Genomic DNA, 21575 nt, shown 5'->3' with positions numbered 1-21575 from the left:
CGCGTGGGGTCTGCAAAGCCAAAAACGCAGACACAGTTTGCCGACCTCTGCTAGACAGCAAACAGGTCAGATGCACGCACGAGAGGAACAAACGGTTGAGACGAAAGACAAGTAAGAGATAAATTTCGTAGGGAAGGAAGTCAGCCAGGCACTGGGATCTGGGTCCCCTGCCTCACACAGGGATGCTACCTGGAGGTATCGGGATTCTTCAAGGGGCCTCACCAGGGAGTTACCATTCTAGAAAATGAATCCACAATTCCAAGGCCTTCTTCCATCATGCATTTAGCTATTTGCTAATTATGCTCAAATTACTGGAGCATTATCAGAGCAAAATGTCAAAACAGTGTGGAGAGTTTAAATATTGATAGTATCTACGTATTTTATACACTGTAAAATAAAATGTGATATCGAATGGGAAAATATTTACCATACAGGTATAGTAATGTTTATAAATAACTAACATTCAATTCCTGTACTATGCAGTTAAATGTCGCTACGGATACTGGACCATTTACCGCACAGAGAATACTTTATGAATCAGAGGTCTAACATTTCAGTGCAACCAGAAAGGGGCAGAACTTTTAAATCTGCAAAACATTTGCTTCATCTTATGAAATTTAGTCTGCAGAAATACCTCATGGGCAAAAATTGTGTATATTAAAATTAAATCACTCTGCTGTACCGACAAGCTTGAAATCTCCATATTAAACTGCCGTGTGCATAGGCTGTGCACAGACCAAGAAAATAAGTTGATTAAAGTTCATACAACCCAGAGGGTATCTGAGTTGGAAGTTGCACATTCTTTTCTGAAACGTGGGGCATTCAGAAGATGTAAGTCAGGTAATAACCGACATTTTGATCACATGCACTCTCCTGCATCTAAACCATCAACTCACAAGGCCACTGCGTTTCGATACTGGAAGGTCTCTGTTCCAGAGATCTCGCCCTCTGCCCTTGAGGCCAGCCCCAAGCCCCACCGGGCCTCGACACAGTCTTCTCTTCCGGCCCATGCGACAAACGCTGCTCTTGGTAACTTCTAGGTGACCTGGAAAACTCAGAATCACCGATCTGTGCTTCCGAAACGGAGTAAAGGACATTGTTCTGAGTTGCATAAGGGACAATGGCAGAGCAAGCGGGTCAAGTGTGAGTCCGATGTGAAAACCAAACGGCACAGGGCGGTCGGTCGTTAAGCGTCTTAGGGGACTCTGTTAGAAAGACTTTATCCTCAGGAGCCCCTTCCGCACAGAAGCAATGACAGGGATCTTCATAGAGACTCTTCGACACGTGTGGTCACAGCCGTGACAGGTGAATGGAGGACACAGGGAAACGTGTGGTGGCAGTCTATTCTCCTGTGCGTATTTTACCACCTGACTGGAGGTCCTTGGGCCTCTAGCTTTCCACGGATTCCACAGGCTTCCCCAGAAAGATCGCGGAAAGACTGGGACACTCTTTTATCTTTAGTTATTTTTTGAAGTTTATTATTTCTTCTGAGAGAGGGTAGCAACAAGGGATGGGCAGAGAGAGAGAGGGAGAAGAGAATCGCGAGCAGTCTCCATCCATGCTGTCAGCACAGAGCCATACATGGGGCTCAAACTCACAAACCGTGATCACGACCTGAGCTGAAATCAGGAGTAAGATGCTGAACCGACTGAGCCACCGAGGCGCCGCTGGGTCACTCTTTCTGAAAAAGCATACTGAACATGGATGTTTTCTTACATTTGTTTTAATACTGGAAGAAACTGACCCACGACCAGGCACCCTTCAACAACACGGGGGTGGGGATGCTGAGCCTCACACAGTTAAAAACGCATGCTTAACTTTGACTCTCCCTGAAATTAACTACAACACATGGTTTGTATGTGATAGATATTACATGCTGTATTCGTACAATAAAGTAGGCTAGAGAAAAGCCAATGTGATTAAGTAAATAATAAAGATCACATTTACAGTGCCATACTGTACTTACAGAAAGAAACCTGGGTCTAAGTGGAGCTGTGCTGTTCACGGGACAACCGCGTTTCAAAACATTGAAGATTCTGGGGAAAAATCTCATTCTGTGCCTTTGTTTACTTAGTGTAAGTTGCTTAAAGTGTTTATTTACTAGAAGACACGTTTAAAGTTGCTGCTTCTGATTTGTCACAACAGTATCAATATACAAAAGAGCTATTTTTTTTTCTTTTTTTTTTAATTTTTTTTTTTTAACATTTATTTATTTTTGAGACAGAGAGCATGAACAGGGGAGGAGCAGAGAGAGAGGGAGACACAGAATCTGAAACCGGCTCCAGGCTCTGAGCTGTCAGCACAGAGCCCGATGCGGGGCTTGAACTCACGGACTGTGAGATCATGACCTGAGCCGAAGTCGGATGCTTAACCGACTGAGCCACCCAGGTGCCCCAGAAAAGAGCTATTTAAATAGCCTTTTCTTATAGCCCAAGAGAAAAATATCAGAACAAATGCTGACACCTCACGGAATCCTCATCTCTATTATTGACCTGAATAAGATAAAACTCTAACTTCACTTACACAAGGAAGGGCTAAGAACATGATAAAACCAAATCTAAAATAGTGCATTTAGTTCACTCAAGACGAGCCGCCATAACTGATGGTCTTGATGACACTCGTGTGGCGACGACCCGAGTCCAGAGGCAAGGAGCTCCCTGTTCACTCTACATCTCTGAACCTGTGGCTCAGCCCCACTCACACATCACAAGATCCGCACACGGCCCATGTCACAGAATCAGTGAACCTGTGGCTCACCCCCACTCATACGACACAAGATTCCCACGGCCCACATCACAGAATCTCTGAACCTGTGGCTCAGCCCCCTGATTCGACACAAGATTCAAATGTAAAATTGTCGCTGTTCTAGTCTGTGCTCGGAGGAGTCTCTGAGTGAGGGAAAAATGAAGTGATTTGCCGTGTCCCTGGGTCTAGTCTGCTGGAGACACACAGAGAAAGGCACCGGGTACGGAAGGTGATGCGGGGACCAGTCACTGACAGGTGCCCCCTTCAACGAGTGAGTCGGGAAAGAAGTGCCCAGTGGTGCCATGTTCGAGATTCATCTGAACGCACCCATGACGTGGAGACTCTCTGCGACATTTACATCAACGTCTACTGTAGTATATGGTTACCGCTGCTTTCTACCTCATCTGTCCAGGAATTTTACCAAAAGACAACTCTATCATCCTTGCAAGGCTTCTGGCATTTTAGAAAAAACATATAATTTTTCTGCATTGTGGTAAAATACACGTCACATGAAATCAACCATGTATTTCAATGTCTGGTGCAGTGGCATTGAATACGTTCACACTGTTGCTGTCATCATGATCTCATTCCAGAAGCTTCACCTTCCAGAAATGAAACGCTGTCTCCATTAAACACTAACTCCCCATCCCTCCGGCCCAAGGAACTTCGTGACTCTCCACCATCCTACTTTCTGTCTCCACGGAGGGTCTGACTCCACGTGCCTCCTATGACTGGATGCATATTTGTCCATTTGTGACCGGCTCATTTCATTCAGCGTCACGCCCTCAAGGCTCACCCATGTGGCCACAGGTGCCACACGTCCTGCCTTTTTTAAGAGTGAATGCTACGGGCGCCTGGGTGGCTCAGTCGGTTAAGTGTCTGACTTCAGCTCAGGTCATGATATCACAGTCCGTGAGTTCGAGCCCTGGCGTCGGGCTCTGTCCTGACAGCTCAGAGTCAGAAGCCTGCTTCGGATTGTGTCTCCCTCTCTCTCTGCCCCTCCCCCGCTCATGCTCTGTCTCTCTCTGTCTCAAAAATAAATAAATACATTAATTAATTAATTAAATAAAATAAATAAATAAATAAATAAATTGATAAATAAATAAATAAAAACATTAAAAAAATTTTTTTAAAAAAGAGTGAATGCTATATACATCACTATATATATATATATATATATATATATATATATATATATATCCCTGTATAAACAACATATTCCTTATCCACTCAATCAACGGACACTTACTTGGTTTGCTTCTACCTTTTACTGCTAAGAAGAGCTGTTTTCAATCTTTCAGCAAGAAATATAATTTTTTATATTGTCAAGAAACATTGGAAAACAATCATCAAGGCCCAGTGGAAATATTCTGCCTGTTGTGTACCGTGTTTCTGAAACAAAAACCGTAAAACGATAATGCCTCCCATTCCGTGCGTCTGTCCATGGCATCCCCGTGGGTCCAGTCTGCTATAACGGAGCTGTGGAAGTAGGGGCAAACCAGTCGGCCTTGTGGACCTGGCCGCTCATCGGTACGACGCCTCCCACCACCCACACCCGACTTTGCACCTGTGTGGAGACCATGGGCTCCTAACACGGCCTGAACGTTTCCATGCAACCTCAAAGCTCTTGACCCATGCTGCAGGCACCCCCTCCCCCCAGGGGATTTCTTTTATCCATTATGTTATCCTTCCTCACACTGGAAAATCCATGGGAAAACAACCAACACGTGTAAAAACAGAATCTGTAAGGCTTTACAATTTGAGAAAAACACTGACGTCCACAGGCATGTAATATCTAGGATCTCCAAAAAAAAAGACATGGATGTCATTTTGTTCAATTTGGACTATCTCCTTTACAATTCAGGAAATAATAATGAACGCAATTAGCAGTGTCTGAACATCGAAATTTTAAATCCCAAAAAAGGACTTATGTCTGTATACAACATCAAATAAGCTGATATTTTTTAAAAAGGCGGTGGGGGGGGGGGTGCCGATAAGAACATGAAACGTTTGCTACTTGTATCTGAGCAGCAAAGAGTCTGATTGTAGGGGTGGTCCCCAACCCCTGCCAAGCATACATTTCCGTGGATATGTGCCTAATTATATTTCTTACACAGAAAGGCAGCACCGGATAAGGTGGATGGATTATCATGGTTGTTAGCTTGTGATTTTCCTGTCACTTGAAACGTATGTCCTTTAATTGTGCAATGCTCAACGAATGCACTGAGCCTAGTGAAAACTCGCGGACTCCCAGCTTACCGTGGAAAGCTGGTCTGGCAGTGGAGAATCAGCTAAGCGCCCACCAACTCAAGCTGCTGCCAGAAGCGTAGACTTTGAAGGCCAAAGCCCTGACAGGTAGGACTTCTCTATGTGGCTTGTGCACAACTGAAGGAGGACAGAGCACCACAGGGTGTCACCTTCTCGCTGCATTGCTCGACAGCCGGCTACCTCGATGTGAGGCCACGGCCACGACATTGGGGAGCACAGGGCCATGGTTGGGAGCTCCATGTGCCGGACTCCGTGCCAGGGTGGAACACCAACCTCCATAGTCTTTGCGCAAGTAACTTCAATCCTGCGGGCCCCGACGCCACTGCGTGTGAAATGCAGACGGTACAGGGGCCCGGACGCTGACATGCACCCACAGCTGAGCAAACACGGAGGCCCTGACACTGGCCTGTCCTCGAGGCTCAGCGGTGGATACCACTGTAATCAAGGGTGACCAGGAGGAGGGGCTTGGCCACCAACCAGCCGCGACCCACATGGCTTACATCGGGACACGACAGAGGGAGCGTGTTCTGGGGCTTCCCAGGCTCTGGTCCGAGGGAGACACACAGACCCCGTATATGCTCTTCACGAATTACCATATTCCTTTAAGGTGGATGTGAGTGAGTGTGAGTGTGTGTTGTGTGTGTGTGTGTGTCTACACACAAACAAAAAGGCATGCTAAGGCCTGGAAGGATAGGTAACTAAGGAGTTACCTATAGGTAACTAAGGGGTAAGGAATGGTCTAATAGGTTTTGCACCTATTTTTGCAATAGGTAACTAAGGAGTAGGTAACTAATAGGTAGTTTAGTAGGTAACTATAGGTAACTAAGGAGTTACCTTATAGGTAACCTATAGGTAACTAAGGAGTTAGGAATAACCTAATAGGTAACTAAGGAGTAAGGAATGGTCATCACCATGGAGTAGGAGTTAAGGGGCTTCTAATTTCTACCCTTTTGTATTATATGAAGCAAGTGTAATTTTTAGAATTACAAAAAAAAAAACCATTAAAAGGCATGACATTCTGATTGTGGCTTGTTATGATGAAGGGACAGGGTCCTACTTCTGCCTGTCTTCTTATTCGCAGAGTGGTGAGTTTCGTATGTGCACAGCTATCCTGGGACTGTCTGTCTGTTCTCACAGGTTATCTGCTGGAGTAACCCAAGAGTCACGTCACCTGTGCATCATGGGACACTGTCATCCTGCATGGGACTGTGGTCCACTCAGACCTTCTGAGTCCATCTCAGGTCAAGTCGTTCCACCCCGGTCCCGCTCCAGCACACCTCTCCCCTGCCCTCTTCATCATGTCCCATAAACCCAGAAGAACCCCTTTTACCCGCCCCCCCCCCCCCCCCCCCCCCGCAGCGTGGTTTCACTCCGGCACTACTCTTCTTCAAAAATCCCAGCGGTTCCCCACTCTCAGAAGCAGCAAACACATGAGCAATTAAGGGGCCAAGGACCCGAAGTAACCGAGGGGAAAGCTGTGCCTATTTAGGGCCACGCCCTCCCCCCTCACCCACCCACATCTTCTATGGTCTCCTCAGTCGACCTCAAGTTCAAGGGCCTGCCACAAAGTTGCCACTGCTTCAAGAATAATCTGCCTTGGGGCGCCTGGGTGGCTCAGTCGGTTAAGCGTCCGACTTCGGCTCAGGTCATGATCTCGCGGTCCGTGAGTTCGAGCCCCGCGTCAGGCTCTGTGCTAACAGCTCAGAGCCTGGAGCCTGTTTCAGATTCGGTGTCTCCCTCTCTCTCTGGCCCTCCCCCGTTCATGCTCTGTCTCTCTCTGTCTCAAAAATAAAATAAACGTTAAAAAAAAATTAAGAAAAAAAAAAGAATAATCTGCCTTATTTTCGTCCATACCTATCCTGAATTTCCTCTTGATGTGAAATTGTATGCTACCATGGGTTTTCTCTTGCATGGATCTGCACGTCCCCTAAATTGACTGCATACCCCAGGGGGAAGGAGAACTTTCCTTTACGTCCCTGAGCACTCACACAGCACTACATGCCTTTGAGGGTTAAGCGAAGAAAAAGGAAACGTATAGGAGGATGGGAAGAGACAGTGCCTTGTGGCCCAGCTCGATGGCGGAAAGCATGTGCAGAAAAGGAGGGAGGCTGTGGACAGGCCTGCTAACAGCCTCGGGCGACTGAGGGTGTGGGGAAAACACACAAGGACGGAAAGGAGGAAAACAAAAGTAGTAAGGGACATAAAGACACAGGAGGAGACAGCCTGGCGGACAAGGAGGAAGGACTTGCGCAGACACGGAACGAGGACCCACACAGTGGTCAGGCGTGCCCGCATCATGGCTCAGGTGCGTTTCTCTGTGATGCTGAGCAGAGACGGAGATGAGCCGGTCTAAGTTCTCGGCCCTAGAGAGGACCGGCTGCTTCTGCGGGGACGTCCTCACAGGTGATCCCCAGTCTACATGCTGGAACGGTCCTCCACAGTGGAAATGCTTTCCCGCAGGGACCTGAGTCCCCGGAACATGTGAGGAACCCAATGGGAGACCAGGGACCGACACCTCCCCGCCCCCAAACACACACCCACCTCAGAGGACACACCTGCTGGCTCCCCCTCCCTCGGCCACCTCTCCCTGGGAAGGAGCCCTGGGCACCACACCATTGTTGCCTGGCCAGTGGACCAGGCTTCTACCTCGTCATTCTGCTCTGTCCCTCTGGGCAATGTCCTAAGGAACAAGGAGGAAAGACATGTAATGCCAGCAGCTCAGTGCAGTGGGGGCAGAAGGCCCAGAGGAGCATGGGGCTGGCACTTTTGAGGAGCCCATGTGCGAGGGAGCATTGCGGGGCTGACCACGGTGCCTGCGTATGGCCCTGTCATACTCCCCTTGTCTGGCCCAGAGGCCATGCCCTGGGCTTTACTTGGGAAATCTCAGAGCTGGTGAAAGATCAGGACAACAGAAAGACCTTCTGAAGGATTCCATACCATAAAAGGTGCCTGCTTTCCGTTACAGGTCTTCTCAGCCAAGTTTCGCTTGCTAAATTGTGCCAAAATATTTCACGGATCTAGAAGATTCCATGCATGAAGGAATTTGCTGAAAACAGAACGTAAGGAACCAACAACTCACAGAAAACATACAATAGATGAACCATGTACGTATTTATTTCTTAAATTTTTTACAATTTAAAAGAGCTCTTTTGTCATAAAAAAATTAAGCCCCTGACTAATCGATGGTTTACATTTATTTCGCTATTAAGTTATTCAGAAAATGCCTACAAAAAGCCTACAAAACTTACTGCTCAAAAGTATTTCCTGCTGGGGACATTCATGGCCCACCTCTTCCGGGAGAGAGACTTCCTTTCAAATTGAACATTGGAGTCTGCTGATGCAAGAAAGATTCAGTTCCATTCTGCCTGTGTGTTCAAGACACAGGATTTAGCCACATCCTCTACGTAGCTGGGTGGGCACAGGGAAAGACGCACCACACATCACAATGAGGGGCTGGTTACCCTGGTGATGGGCACAGGGAAAGATACACCCCTGCATCACAATTACCCTGGTGACTGGCCACAGTACACACACCACTGCATCATAATCAGGGGAAGTTTCCCTTGGTGATGGACCCAGGCAAGGACACGCCCCTGCAACACCACTGTGGGTTACTGGCTCAGGTGATGGGCTCAAATGAAGATGTGCCCTGGGATCAAAATCAGGAGCGACAGCCCCAGTGATGGGCCCAGGTGAAGATGTGTGCCCTTTGATTATAATCAGCAACTGTACCAGGTAATGGGACCCGAAAAAGATGTGCCTTTGGATCATAATCAAGACGTATGGCCCAGGTGACAGGTCCAGGTGAAGATGTGTCCTTGGATTATAAACAGGAATTACCACCCTTGGTGAGGGGCCTGGTGAAGATGTACCATTGTAATATAATGGGGAGATGTTGCCCCAGTTGATGGGACCAGGCAAAGATGTGCCCTTGGACTAAAATCAGGACATACTGCCCCAGTTGAAGTGACCAGGCAGAGATGTGCCTTTGGATCATAATCAGGAGACACTGCTCCTGCTGATGGTCCCAGGCAAGATGGGCCCTTGTATTATTTCCGTAGCTATGGCCCCTGGTGACGAGTCCAGGCAAAGATATCCCTTTGGATTATAAAAAGGAGCTACTAGTCCCCACGAGATGGGCCAGGAGAAGATGTGCCCTTGGATTATAATCGGGAGTGACAGCCCCTGGTGATGTGTCCAGACGGAGATGTGCCGTCAGATTATAATCAGGAGCTGCTACTGCCCAGAGATGGGCCAGAAGAAGATGTGCCCTTGGATTACATAAAGGAGCTACTAGTCCTCACCAGATGGGCCAGGAGAAGATGTGTCGTTGGATTATAATCGGAAGCAACAGCCCCTGGTGATGTATCCAGGCGGAGATGTGCCCTTGGATCATAGTAAGGAGCTACTACTGCCCAGAGATGGGCCAGAAGAAGATAGCACTTGGATTATAAAGGAGCTCCTAGTCCCACGAGATGGGCCACGAGAAGATGTGTCCTTGGATTATAATCGGGAGCAACAGCCCCTGGTGATGTGTCTAGACGGAGAGGTGCCCTTGGATTCTAATCAGGAGCTAAAACTGCCCACAAGATGGGCCACGAGAAGATGTGTCCTTGGATTATGATCGGGAACAACAGGCCCTGCTGATGTGTCCAGACGGAGATGTGCCCTTGGAGTATAATCAGGAGCTACAGCCCCTGGTGATGTGTCTAGATGGAGATGTGCCCTCGGATTTTAATCAGGAGCCACTACTGCCCAGAAGATGGGCCAGAAGATGTGCCCTTGGATTATAATCGGGAGTGACAGCCCCTGGTGATATGTCTAGACGGAGATGTGCCGTCAGATTATAATCAGGAGCTGCTACTGCCCAGAGATGGGCCAGAAGATGTGACCTTGGATTATAGTCAGGAGCTACTAGTCCCCACCAGATGGGCCAGGAGAAGATGTGCCCTTGGATTATAATCGGGAGCAACAGCCGCTGGTGATGTGTCTAGATGGAGATGTGCCCTTGGATTATATAAAGGAGCTACTAGTTCCCACCAGATGGGCCAGGACAAGATGTGCCCTTGGATTATAATCGGGAGCGACAGCCGCTGGTGATGTGTCCAGACGGAGATGTGCCCTTGGATTATAATCAGGAGCTACTACTGACCAGAGATGGGCCAGAAGAAGATGTGCCCTTGATTACAGTCAGGAGCTACTAGTCCCCACGAGATGGGCCAGGAGAAGATGTGCCCTTGCAGTATAATCAGGAGCAACAGCCCCTGGTGATGTGTCCAGACGCAGATGTGCCCTTGGATTCTAATCAGGAGCTACTACTGACCAGAGATGGGCCAGAAGAAGATGTGCCCTTGGATTATAATCAGGAGCGACAGCCCCTGGTGATGTGTCTAGATGGAGATGTGCACTGGATTATATAAAGGAGCTACTGGTCCCCACGAGATGGGCCAGGAGAAGATGCATCCTTGGATTATAATCGGGAGCGGCAGCTCCTGGTGATGTGTCTAGACGGAGATGTGAACTTGGATTATATAAAGGAGCTACTGGTCCCCACAAGATGGGCCAGGAAAAGATGTGCCCTTGGAGTATAATCAGGAGCGACAGCCCCTGGTGATGTGTCTAGATGGAGATGTGCACTTGGATTATAATCAGCTACTGCCCCAGGTGATGGGCCAATGTGAAGATGTGCCCCTGGATTATCACAGGAATTACCACCCCTGGAGGTGGGTCTAGTGGAAGTTGTGCCCTTGGATTATAATCAGGACCTACCCCGCCTGGTGAGGGGTCCAGGGGAAGACGTGCCCTTGGATTATAATCAGCCACAGCCCCTGGTGGTGGGTCCAGGTAAAGTTGTGCCCTTGGACTATAATCAGCCACGGCCCCTCGTTATGGGCCCAGGAAGGACAGGCCCTGCATCATATCAGGATCAGTTTCCTATGCTCTGGGCCCAGGGGGACACACCCCTGCATCATAATCATAGGCTGCTTCCCCTGGCAACCTGCCATCCATTCCTCCAATTTAACTTGCTAAATACCTGCATGGGTTGCAGCTCTCACCTTGAAAGCATGAAAAAATGAACGCTGGTGAATTCATAATACACCCTCTCGACATGCAGTCTTCTTCTCTAAGAAGCTCAAGGTGACTTCCACAACCCAAAATACCCTACCAGAAAGTGCGTTCCGAAAGAGAAGAGATAAAAGTCATCCAGGGCTATGTGACCAGCCACAGTTTAATAATGGGAACAAAGCAGTGAAGGAACAGAACGAACGCTGGGCTCTAGAAAAGAATGGTGGCCACTTTTTCTGAAAATAGTCACAGCACCCACGGCGGCTTCCAGGAGATCACGTTTCCAGTGCATTCCAGCTTTGGCTCAGGTAAAGGGCTGACGGGTGGGATGCAGGATGGAGAGAAGATGGGGGTGACGTAGAACCTGCCCTACTTGATTATTATTTTTGTGATTGGCACATTACAGAACAGAAACCCTACAGAGACGTGTGTTTCCAGATCAGGAGGTTTTCACAGAGGCTCTTCCTTCTTCCTACAGTCAGCAACACTTGTTCCTTCCCGCTTTTCTTTCCCTTCAGAATCAGTGTGATTTTTAATTGTGGTGTTGCACCCTAAGCCTGTCAGATTGTCAAGGTGGCATGTGGACCGCAGTCCCTGCTGTGACCCAGCATCCCAGTGTGCTGTGAGGTTTCTCTTATTGGTGTCATCTTGGCCTTTTCTTTATTGTCGGCAGTCTGCTCATGCTGAGCTCACCTCTCAGTCTGTGTGTGGTGTGGAAATGACCCCAAGATTACAAAGGGGCACTCTGGAATCACTGATATAAATACATACTCTCATCGGACAGGCTAAAGATCAGGGAAGTATACGTGAAAGATCCTATATTGGAAAAGCAAGATTCGCAAAATCAGGAAATAGGTCCTTCTTAGCATTCTGGCCAAACTACCATGCTAGCTGATGAAGATATCATATTTCCTGGGTATTGCAGTAGAACATATCTCAAGTATGTCTAAGAATATAGGACAAAAATACAAGAAAGAAAAGCCCTTGAAAGGTTTGGGTGGATAAGAAAGAAAAAAGCTATTTGTGTGCTTATACATGACGGTGCTTGGTGTGTTAAACAATGAAAAATAATCCAGGTCAAAAATAACTGTTCAGACAAATATTTAGCTAGATTAACTAAAAACAAAACAAAACAAAACAAAAAAACAAAAAAAAACAGAGAAGGCTCAAACAACTAAAATCAGAAATGAAAAGAGGAGACATTAAAACCAGTGCCATGGGGCGGGGAGGGGGGGAAGGGGGTAGGTTTTAAAACAATAATATAAAAAAGTGTATGCCAACAAATTGGGTAACCTAGAAAAAAATGAATAAAGTGCTGGAAACAGAGACCCTATCAAGGTCAAATCAAGAAAGAGAAAGCCTGATCAGATATAAAACTAGTAAGAATATTCGTTCAGGAATCAGAAACTTCCCAACAAGAAAGAACCATCACTGGTGAAGTCTACCAAACAACTAAGGAGAAATTAACACCAATACTCCTCAAACTCCTCCAAAATCTGGAAGAGGAGGATACATACGCTCATTCTATGAGACCAAGCTCACCCTCACAGGAAAACCAGACAAAAACACTACAAGAAAATTATATACTGGTATCTGTAACGAATACTGATGCAGAAATACTCAACAAAATACTAGCAGACTGATTTCAGCAGCGTATTAAAAGGATTATACACTATGACCAAGTGGAGCTTATTCCTGGAGTATAAGGGGGTTCAGCACACAAAAATCGATGTGATACACCATATTGGCAAAATGAAGGACAAAAGCCACATAAATTGGTATGGAAAATGCATCTGACAAAACTCAATACCTTTCCATCATATAAACAACTCAAACTGGGAAAAAGAAAACTAGGTAGGATAAAGCTAAAACTACCTCAACATAACAAAGGCCTTATATGAAAGCTCACAGATAACATCATACTTAATTAAAAAAAGATTGAAAGCTCTTCCTCTGAGATCAGGAACAAGAGAATGATGCTTTCTCTTGTCACTTCTATGCATAGTACTAGAAGTCCTAGCCAGAGGAATTAGGCAAGAAAAAGAAACAAGAGGCATCCAAATTGTAAAGGAAAAAGCAAAGTTATCTTTGTTCACAGATGGCATGATCCTCTTTGTAAAAAAAACCTAAAGATTCCAAACACACACACAAAACTGTTAGAGTTAATAAACACATTCAACAACATGGCAGGAGACAAAAGTCAACATGCAAAAATCAGTTGCATTTCTATACAGTCACTGCGAACAATCTGAAAAGAAATTCAAAACAATTCCCTTTATAATACATCAAAAAAGAATACATTTTTTAAGACAGTGAAAGACTTGTACACTGTAACTATAAATCACTGCTGAAAAAAAGTAAAGACACAAATAATATGACAAACATCCCAAGTCATGAAGTAGAAAATCTGAGATTGTTAAAATGTCCACGCTACCCAAAGCAATATGCAGATTCTAAGCAATCAATACCAAAATCCTACTAACATTTTTTGCATAAATACAGAAATCCATCCTAAAATTTACCTAGACTCTCAAGGACTCTGAATAGCCATAAAAATACTGAAAAGGAAAGGACGCCTGGGTGACTCAGTCAGTTGTGTTGGACTTTGGCTCAAGTCATGATGTCGGGTTCACGAATTCGAGCCCCGCGTCAGGCTGTGTGCTGACAGCTGGGAGCCTGGAACCTGCTTCGGATTCTGTGTTTCCGTCTCCCTCTACCCCTCCGTACCCCGCTCGTGCTCTGTCTCTCTCTCTCAACAATAAATTGTTTTTAAAAAATTAAAATTAGGGGCGCCTGGGTGGCTCGGTCGGTTAAGCTTCCAACTTCGGCTCAGGTCATGATCTCACGGTCTGTGAGTTCGAGCCCCGCTTCGGGTTCTGTGCTGACAGCTCAAAGCCTGGAGCCTGTTTCGGATTCTGTGTCTCCCTCTCTCTCTGCCCCTCCCCTGTTCATGCTCTGCCTCTTTCTGTCTCAAAAATAAATAAACGTTAAAAAAATAAATAAAAAATAAAAAATTAAAAAATTAAAATTAAAAAAAAATACTGAAAAGGAAAAATAAAAGTTGGAGGTTTTGCACTTCTTGATTTGAAAACATAAAGTTATAACAGTCGAAGCAACGTGGTAGCGCCATACAGACCAACGGAACAGAACAGAAAGCACAGAAATAAACCCTCACACATAGGAGTGAATGATCTTAACAAGATGCATTCGTTAGGGAAATGGCAGTCTCTTCAACAAATTTCCACCAAATCGGGAATACGGGCTATCCACACGCAAAAGAATGAAGTCACACCCTCATCCTACATACAAAGATCAACTCAAAATTAAAGACCTAAGTAGAAAATTCTTAGAAGAAAACATGGTAAACGTTTATGAAGTTGGATTTTGTAATGATGTCTTGGATAGGACACCAAAAGCACAGGCAGTAAGAGCAAACATGGCAAAATGCAACTGCATCAATCTTAAAAAATTCTGCACATCAGGGGCACCTGGGTGGCTCAGTCGGTTAAGCATCTAACTTCGGCTCAGGTCCTGGTTTCACGGTTTGTGGGCTCAAGACCCACGTGGGGCTCTGTGCTGACAGCTCAGAGCCTGGAGCCTGCTTCGGATTCTGTGTCTCCCTCTCTCGGCCGCTCCTTTGCTCGCACCCTGTCTCTCTCTTTCTCTCTGTCTCTCAAAAATAAACATTAAAAGAGATTTTTTTTTTTTAATTCTGCACATCAAAGGACACAATCAAGATGGGGAAAAGCGCCACCCAGGAAATAGGAAACGTAAGAATTTGCAAAGCATGTATCTGATAAGGGGTTTATCCAGAACACATAGAGGACTCCTACAATGTAACAACAACCCAACGTGAACCCTGTTTTAAAAACAAGCACAGTGGGCGCCTGGGTGGCTCAGTCGGTTGAGCGCCGACTTCGGCTCAGGTCACGATCTCGCGGTCCGTGAGTTGGAGACCCGCATCGGGCCCCTGTGCTGACAGCTCAGAGCCCGGAGCCTGTTTCGGATTCTGTGTCTCCCTCTCTCTGACCCTCCCCCATTCATGCTCTGTCTCTCTCTGTCTCAAGGATAAATAAAAACGTTAAAAAAAAAAAAAAATTTAAAAAAAAATTAAATTAAAAAATAAATAAATAAATAAAAACGAGCACAGGACTAAACAAACATTTCTCCACGGAAGACACGAAAGCAGCCAAAGCCTATGAGCTGATGCCCTGCATCCGTCAACCTCAGAGACATGCAAATCAAAAGGACAGTGAGTCGATACCTCTCATTTCTTCGGGTGGCTACAAACAGCAGCAAGCAAGACCCACAGAAAACAACACGTGTTGGTGAAAATGCAACAGTTGTGGACAGTCGGAGGGAGGACAGCATGGTCCAGCCACTCAGGAAAACAGTCTGGCGGTTCCTCAGGAGACTGACCACAGAACTGCCATATAATCTGCCAATCCCACTTCTGGCTATGGAACCACAAAAACTGGAATCACGGTCTCAGAGAGACAGGCGTACCCCAATGTGCACAGCAGCATTATTCGCAACAGCCACGGAGAGAAAACAACTCAAATGAGTGTCACCAGGTGCGTGGATAAACACACACACACAAAAAAGGCTGGGGGGGCTGGGGGGGAGTGGAAATCCTGTCACATGCTCCAACTTGAAAAAACGGTGAGGACGTTATGCCAAGTTCGAAAAGCCAGTCACAAAAGGACAAACTCTGTGTGTGTCCTCCTATATGAGGTACCTAGAATACACACAGACACAAGGCACAGAGACAGACACAACGTAGAATCATGGTTCCAGGGGTGGACGGAGGGCCGAATGGGGACTTCGTGGTTCATGGGGACACAGATTCTGTTCTGCAAGATGAAGAAGTTTTAGACATGGCTGCTGGGGACCGTGGCCCAACACTGTGAACCTACTTAGCACCCCCAGACTGGACACTGACAGACGGATGACATGTACCTTTTATCCTGTGTGTCTCTTACCAGGATTAATACGAATGAACTGCCTGGATGTGTTTCATCATTAAGGCTCGTCAGGGAAACTCACTGTGCAAAGTTACAGACGGTGCATATGACAGAGCTTGTACCCACGCCTGAGGGTCAGATGTATGTGTCATCCAAGCAAAGCCCACATGGTTACTATGTGACACATCACTGGGATTAGCACAGCCTTACAGGAAATTCTCTAGTTCCAGGGAATAGTCAGTTTGCACTTTTGGATATATGTATAAATATTAAAAAAAAAAAAAAAAAAAAAGCCACGCATTCCATCGATACAATTTTAAACCCAAAATTACTGCAGTGACTACAATTTTTTTTTTTCTCCCCTCATATCAGGTCTTCTTCCAAAGATGGAGTGTTCACCTTTCTTTCTGGAAGACTCTCAAAAGAGCACTCCATTTTTAAGCATCTTTCAGCCCTGTAATCTAGAACATTCTTGACCTTCTCACTTTGAGCAAGAAACAGCAGGCAATTCAGTTTTGATCGATCCTTAGCTAACAAGCCCCAAGGGAGAAAAGTTATCTTTGCTTTCAAAGGAAAACAAGTAAAGAAAGGGGTGAAGGGCATAGAAACAGACATGTTGAAAATGAATTATGCCTTTAACTTAAAAAAAAAAACTTAAGCTTCTTGGGCGAGATTTAGCTGGTTTAGCATTAATTTGCTAAAGTTTAAATATTCACTGAAACAATCCTGTACCTGGTTTTGAACAGGAAAAGGCAAGGCTACCTACTAAACTCTGAAGCAATCCTGTCTTGAATATAATCTTTAGATATTATTGAAATATGGGCTCCTGGGTGGCTCGGTCGGTTGGGCGTCCGACTTTGGCTCAGGTCATGATCTCACGATTTGTGGGTTTGAGCCCCGCGTCGGGCTCTGTGCTGACAGCTCAGAGCCTGGAGCCTGCTTCGGACTCTGTGTCTCCCTCTCTATACCCCTCCTCCGCTCACACACTGTCTCTCTCTCTCTCTCCCAAATATAAATAAACATTTTAAAAAAAATTATTAAAAAAAAAAAGGTACAGGGGTGCCTGGGTGGCTCAGTGGGTTGAGCGTCTGACTTCAGCTCAGGTCATGATCTCGCAGTCTGTGAGTTCGAGCCTGTCGTGGGGCTCTGTGCTGACAGCTCAGAGCCTGGAGCCTGCTTTGGATCCTGTGTCTCCCTGAGCATCCCCTGCTTCCGTGCTGTCTCTCTCCCTCAAAAATAAATAAACATTAAAAAAAAAAAAAAAAAAAAGAAACAAATACTGTTCAAACATTTTTGAACCTCAAGAAGGGAATGTATGTTATTTTAAAAAGCCCCTGAAAAGACAAGATGGAATCGTAGCACGTGATTGAGCAAACTCTCTCCGGACGACCTGTGAGCCTCAAACAAGAAGAGCTGTTTCTGAGAAGGTCTGGAGACAGAAGTCGTCACTCCCCAAGGCCTGCACTGGCCGCCGTCTGTGACTTACAAGGACACCGCGAACGCGCACGCATGTAACCCCGTAGCTGGGAGGGGGCGGTACCTGGCATGAGGGCGGCCGTGGAGAACACCTCTTTCAACTTCGTCTGGCTTTCGTCCAGCAGCTCCTCTTTGGTCATCGGCAGCTGCAGGACGTCTATTATGATCTGTGCCGCCTCTGATGCCTTCTTTCCCATAACAAGGGACTTGACGTCCCAACTGTATTTCTTTCCGTAGCGATCACATATTTCTTGGAACACCACCGAATACAGCCGTTCGGTATCTGCAGGAACAAAGACACGGCAATGCTTAGGGTGCGTGCTGCGTGAACACGGACCCTATCAGATAAGCACGTGGGGTGCAGTATAGGCCAGCGGTGTGGAGTGATACGGGAGTGCTGGAAACCGCACAGGTCATGCCGCGGGAGCAACGGCCTGGCTGCCTGCTGTCTGTTTGCTGGAGCGTCTTTGCAGCCGTGATCTGGAAAGTGACAACACGGGAACGGACGTAAGCCCTCGTTGTGGTTAAAGGGTCTCCGACATAAACGTGCGTGTATTTGAGCCGAAATGTGCACATGGGTGGTGACATCTGTGTGCCATCACGTGACACCGTCCCTGGGACAGAAGCTGCCTCTAGAGGGCAGAACATGACGGTTGTGTGAACGGCCCTCTGCGGGGGGGGGGGGGGGGGGGGACACATCCACTGTCCCTGGGTCTGTCCTCACTGCAGGGGCGCCTGGCCATGGGGGCCACTGAGAAGCTCCCGCATGAGAACGGAACAGCCTGTACAGGCCTGTGTTTCCCCTCCTTTCTCACACTGCACGTCTCAGCGCTTCTGACGCCTGCTGTGTGCGTGGGTGTGGACGGGGTCTTTCCCACAGCACACAAGTCCGTGACACCAGCCGGGATCCCACAGTTCAACTCAATTCGGACAGCGTATACAGAGGCAGGTCCCACAGGTAACGGGCAGTCCCAAAGTGCAAGGACACAACAGCTCACACCAGTCAGACTGGCTGTCACCAAAAATGTTAACAAGCGTTGGTGAAGATGTGGAGAAAACAGAACCCTCGTGCACCGTTGGTGGGAATGCAAACTGGTGCAGCCACTGTGGAAAACAGTATGGAGGTTCTTAAAAAAGAACAGGATGTCTACACAGTCCAGCAATCCTACTTGTGAGTATTAATCTGAAAAAATAAAAACGCTAGTTCAAAACAACATCTGTACCCCTATGTTCAGTGCAGCGTTATTTACAACAGCCAAGATACAGAAGCAGCCTAAGTGCCCATCTGTATCTGAATGGGTAGAGATGTGGCATATATAACAAAATACTTCCTGGCCATCAAAAAGGAGGAGGAGGAGGAGGAGGAGGAGGAGGAAGAGGAGGAGGAAGAGGAGGAGGAGGGGAAGGAGGAGGAGAAAGAGAAGAAGAAGGAGAAGAAAACCAAGAAGAGGGGTGCCTGGGTGGCTCAGTCGGTGAAGCGGCCGACTTCAGCTCAGGTCATGATCTCACTGTTCGTGGGTTCAAGCCCCTTGTCGGGCTCTGTGCTGACAGCTCAGAGCCTGGAGCCTGTTTCAGATTCTGTGTCCCTCTCTCTCTCTGCCCCTCCCCTGCTCACACTCTTGTCTCTCTCTCTCTCTCTCAAAAATAAACACTAAAAAATTAACCAAAAAAAAGAAATCTTGCCATTTGCAAAAACACGGACAGACTACATGGTGTTATGCAAAGTCAGACAAAGACAGATATTATAGAATTTCCTTTATATGTGGAATTTCGGAAAGAGAAAAGAAAACAAAGGAAACAGACTCTTAAATACAGAGGACAGAGGGGCGCCTGGCTGGATCAGTCAGTTAAGGGTCTGCCTGCTGATTTCAGCTCAGGTCATGATCTCACAGTTCATGGGATTGAGCCCTGCGTCAGGCACTGTGCCCACAGCGCACAGCCTGCTTGGGATTCTCTCTGTCTCTGCCTGACTGTGCCCTGCTGTCTGTCTCTCTCTCCAAATAAATAAATATTTACAAAAATTTAAATACAGAGAACTGGTAGTCACCAGCGGGGAGGTGGGTGGAGCGAAACAGATGAAGAGGGTTCAGAGGTAGAAAGTTCAGTTATGAGATAGGCAAGTGGTCCCACATGGGGAATACAGTCAAACATCGTGTAATAACTGCATGGTGATAGATGGAAACCGCACCTATCGTGGGGATCATTTTGTAATAGATAAAAATATAGAATCACTATGATGTACACCTGAAACTAACAGGACAGACGTTGTGCATTCAACCGAAACTAACAGGACATTGTGTACTGGTTGTATTTAAAAGAGAAGGGGCTCAGTCCCACAAGCCTGTCCCCAACCCCGACCTCAACGCCAATCCCAGGTCTCTGTGGTCACCTGTGCTTCCGACCAAGCTGCTATAGATGGGAGGGTCCCATGAGCCCCTCTTGGGTTCCACTGATTTGCTCCCAGAGCTCAGGAAAACAGTTTACTTACTGCTCCCCGGCGTATTGTAAAAGGATATGACAAAGGACACATAGGAACATCCACAAGGAACAGATGTGTAGGGCCAGGTGTGCAGGGAAGGGCGTGGAGCTCCCCCCGTCCTCCAGTGTGCCATTCTCCTGGCCCCTTGACGTGCTCTACAGTCAGGAAGCTCTCAGGACATGCGTAATCGGGATTGAGGTGAAGCCTTTGTGACGGACGCATGAGGTTATCAACCCCTCTGCCAGCCCTGGTCCCCTGACTACACGATGGGGATGCAATCAAAGCTCCGAGGTTGCCAGCATGGGTTGGACTTTCTGCTGACTAGCCTCCCATGCAGGAGCCCACCCAGGATTGTCTCCATAGAGCAGAAGATGCTCCTGTCACCCAGGGAACAACAAGGAATGTAGGAGCTGTGTGAGGAAGCAGGCTCAGAGAGCAAACACTAGACACAAAGATGCTCCAGGGGCACCTGGGTGGCTCAGTCGGTTGGGCGTCCGACTTCGGCTCAGGTCATGATCTCACGGTTCATGGAGTTCAAGCCCCACATCGGGCTCTGTGCTGACAGCTCGGAGCCTGGAGCCTGCTTCCGATTCTGTCTCCTCTCTCTGCCCCTCCCCTGCTGGTGCTCTGTCTCTCCAAAATAAATAAACATTTTTAAAAATTTAAAGAACGAAGATACACCTAGTGATCTTATTAGTTAGGACGTTTCGGGGGCTTTAGAAACCCAGTGCCTGTACCTGGGAGCAGAGACCAGTGCATCTATTTCCCATTATTTCACGAGGCTGTATCATGTCATGGTGAAAGGCCACTCCGGGAATTGGATCCTGGTTGGGGAGTTTTTACCAGTAAAGCCTCAGACAACTGAGTTAGCATCCCGGGGCCTCTTGAGGTTAACAAGCGTTGAATTGTATGACTGGTAATAATTATAGTGTTACCGCTAACACGTACTATGTTGTAAATTAGACACAGCATGATAAATGGTACCTGCTCCATTTATACTTATCTACGCTTACGTCCTTACATGTTGAATAATTGCATAGTGTTAATAGTAGCGATACTAGGTGCGCCCGGGGGGGCTCAGTCGGTTGAGCGTCAGGCTTCGGCCCAGGTCATGATCTGGTGGTTCATGAGTTCGAGCCCTGCATCAGGCTCTGTGCGGACAGCTCGGGGTCTGGAACCTGCTTTGGATTCTGTGTCTCCCTCTCTCGCTGCCCTTCCCCCACTCCAGCTCTGTCTCTCTCTCAAAAACACACAAACACTTAAAAAAAAGCCAACACTATCTGCGTCTCAGGGAGGGCTCCTTAATGCTGGAGCGTCATCCCTGTGTCCAGTGTGGACCCGGGTAGAAAGGTCAGGTCGCTGAAAGGCCAGCTAACGCCTCCGCGGCCTGCCGGAACACAGCATTTCCGGTGCACGGTGGCCCCCGCGATCTCATGAACGTCTGGCAAAGGCAAGCCAGACGTTGGAGGAGCAGGGACGCCACAGGCGGCTGCGTGCGTTTTGGAGACGCTGAGCCCAGGTGCCCAGAGGAAAGCAGAGTTTGCGAGGAGGCCTACAGAGCACCTCGTCATCTGCTT

At 47.2% G+C, this 21575-nt stretch overlaps 1 protein-coding gene across 3 annotated transcripts in view; it reads right to left on the bottom strand.

Annotated features, from left to right (window-relative positions):
• The window catches only part of LOC145714024 (pseudouridine-5'-phosphatase-like), a 473528-nt gene that overhangs the window by 416721 nt on the left and 35232 nt on the right, over positions 1 to 21575 (bottom strand). For all 3 annotated transcript variants that reach the window (XR_014136771.1, XR_014136772.1, XM_081793019.1), the window contains exon 2: positions 17584 to 17802. Coding sequence is in view for 1 of the 3 variants with exons in the window: in XM_081793019.1 (XP_081649145.1) it covers positions 17584 to 17802 (219 nt within the window). In the remaining 2 variants the exon portion in view is untranslated. The remainder of the gene's footprint in view (positions 1 to 17583; positions 17803 to 21575) is intronic.

Source organism: Panthera onca, chromosome X (assembly GCF_046562875.1).
Source record: "Panthera onca isolate mPanOnc1 chromosome X, mPanOnc1 haplotype 2, whole genome shotgun sequence".
Lineage (NCBI taxonomy): Eukaryota > Metazoa > Chordata > Mammalia > Carnivora > Felidae > Panthera > Panthera onca.
Note: the sequence above shows the minus strand (reverse complement) of the source record. Positions and strands in the feature narration are given on the sequence as shown.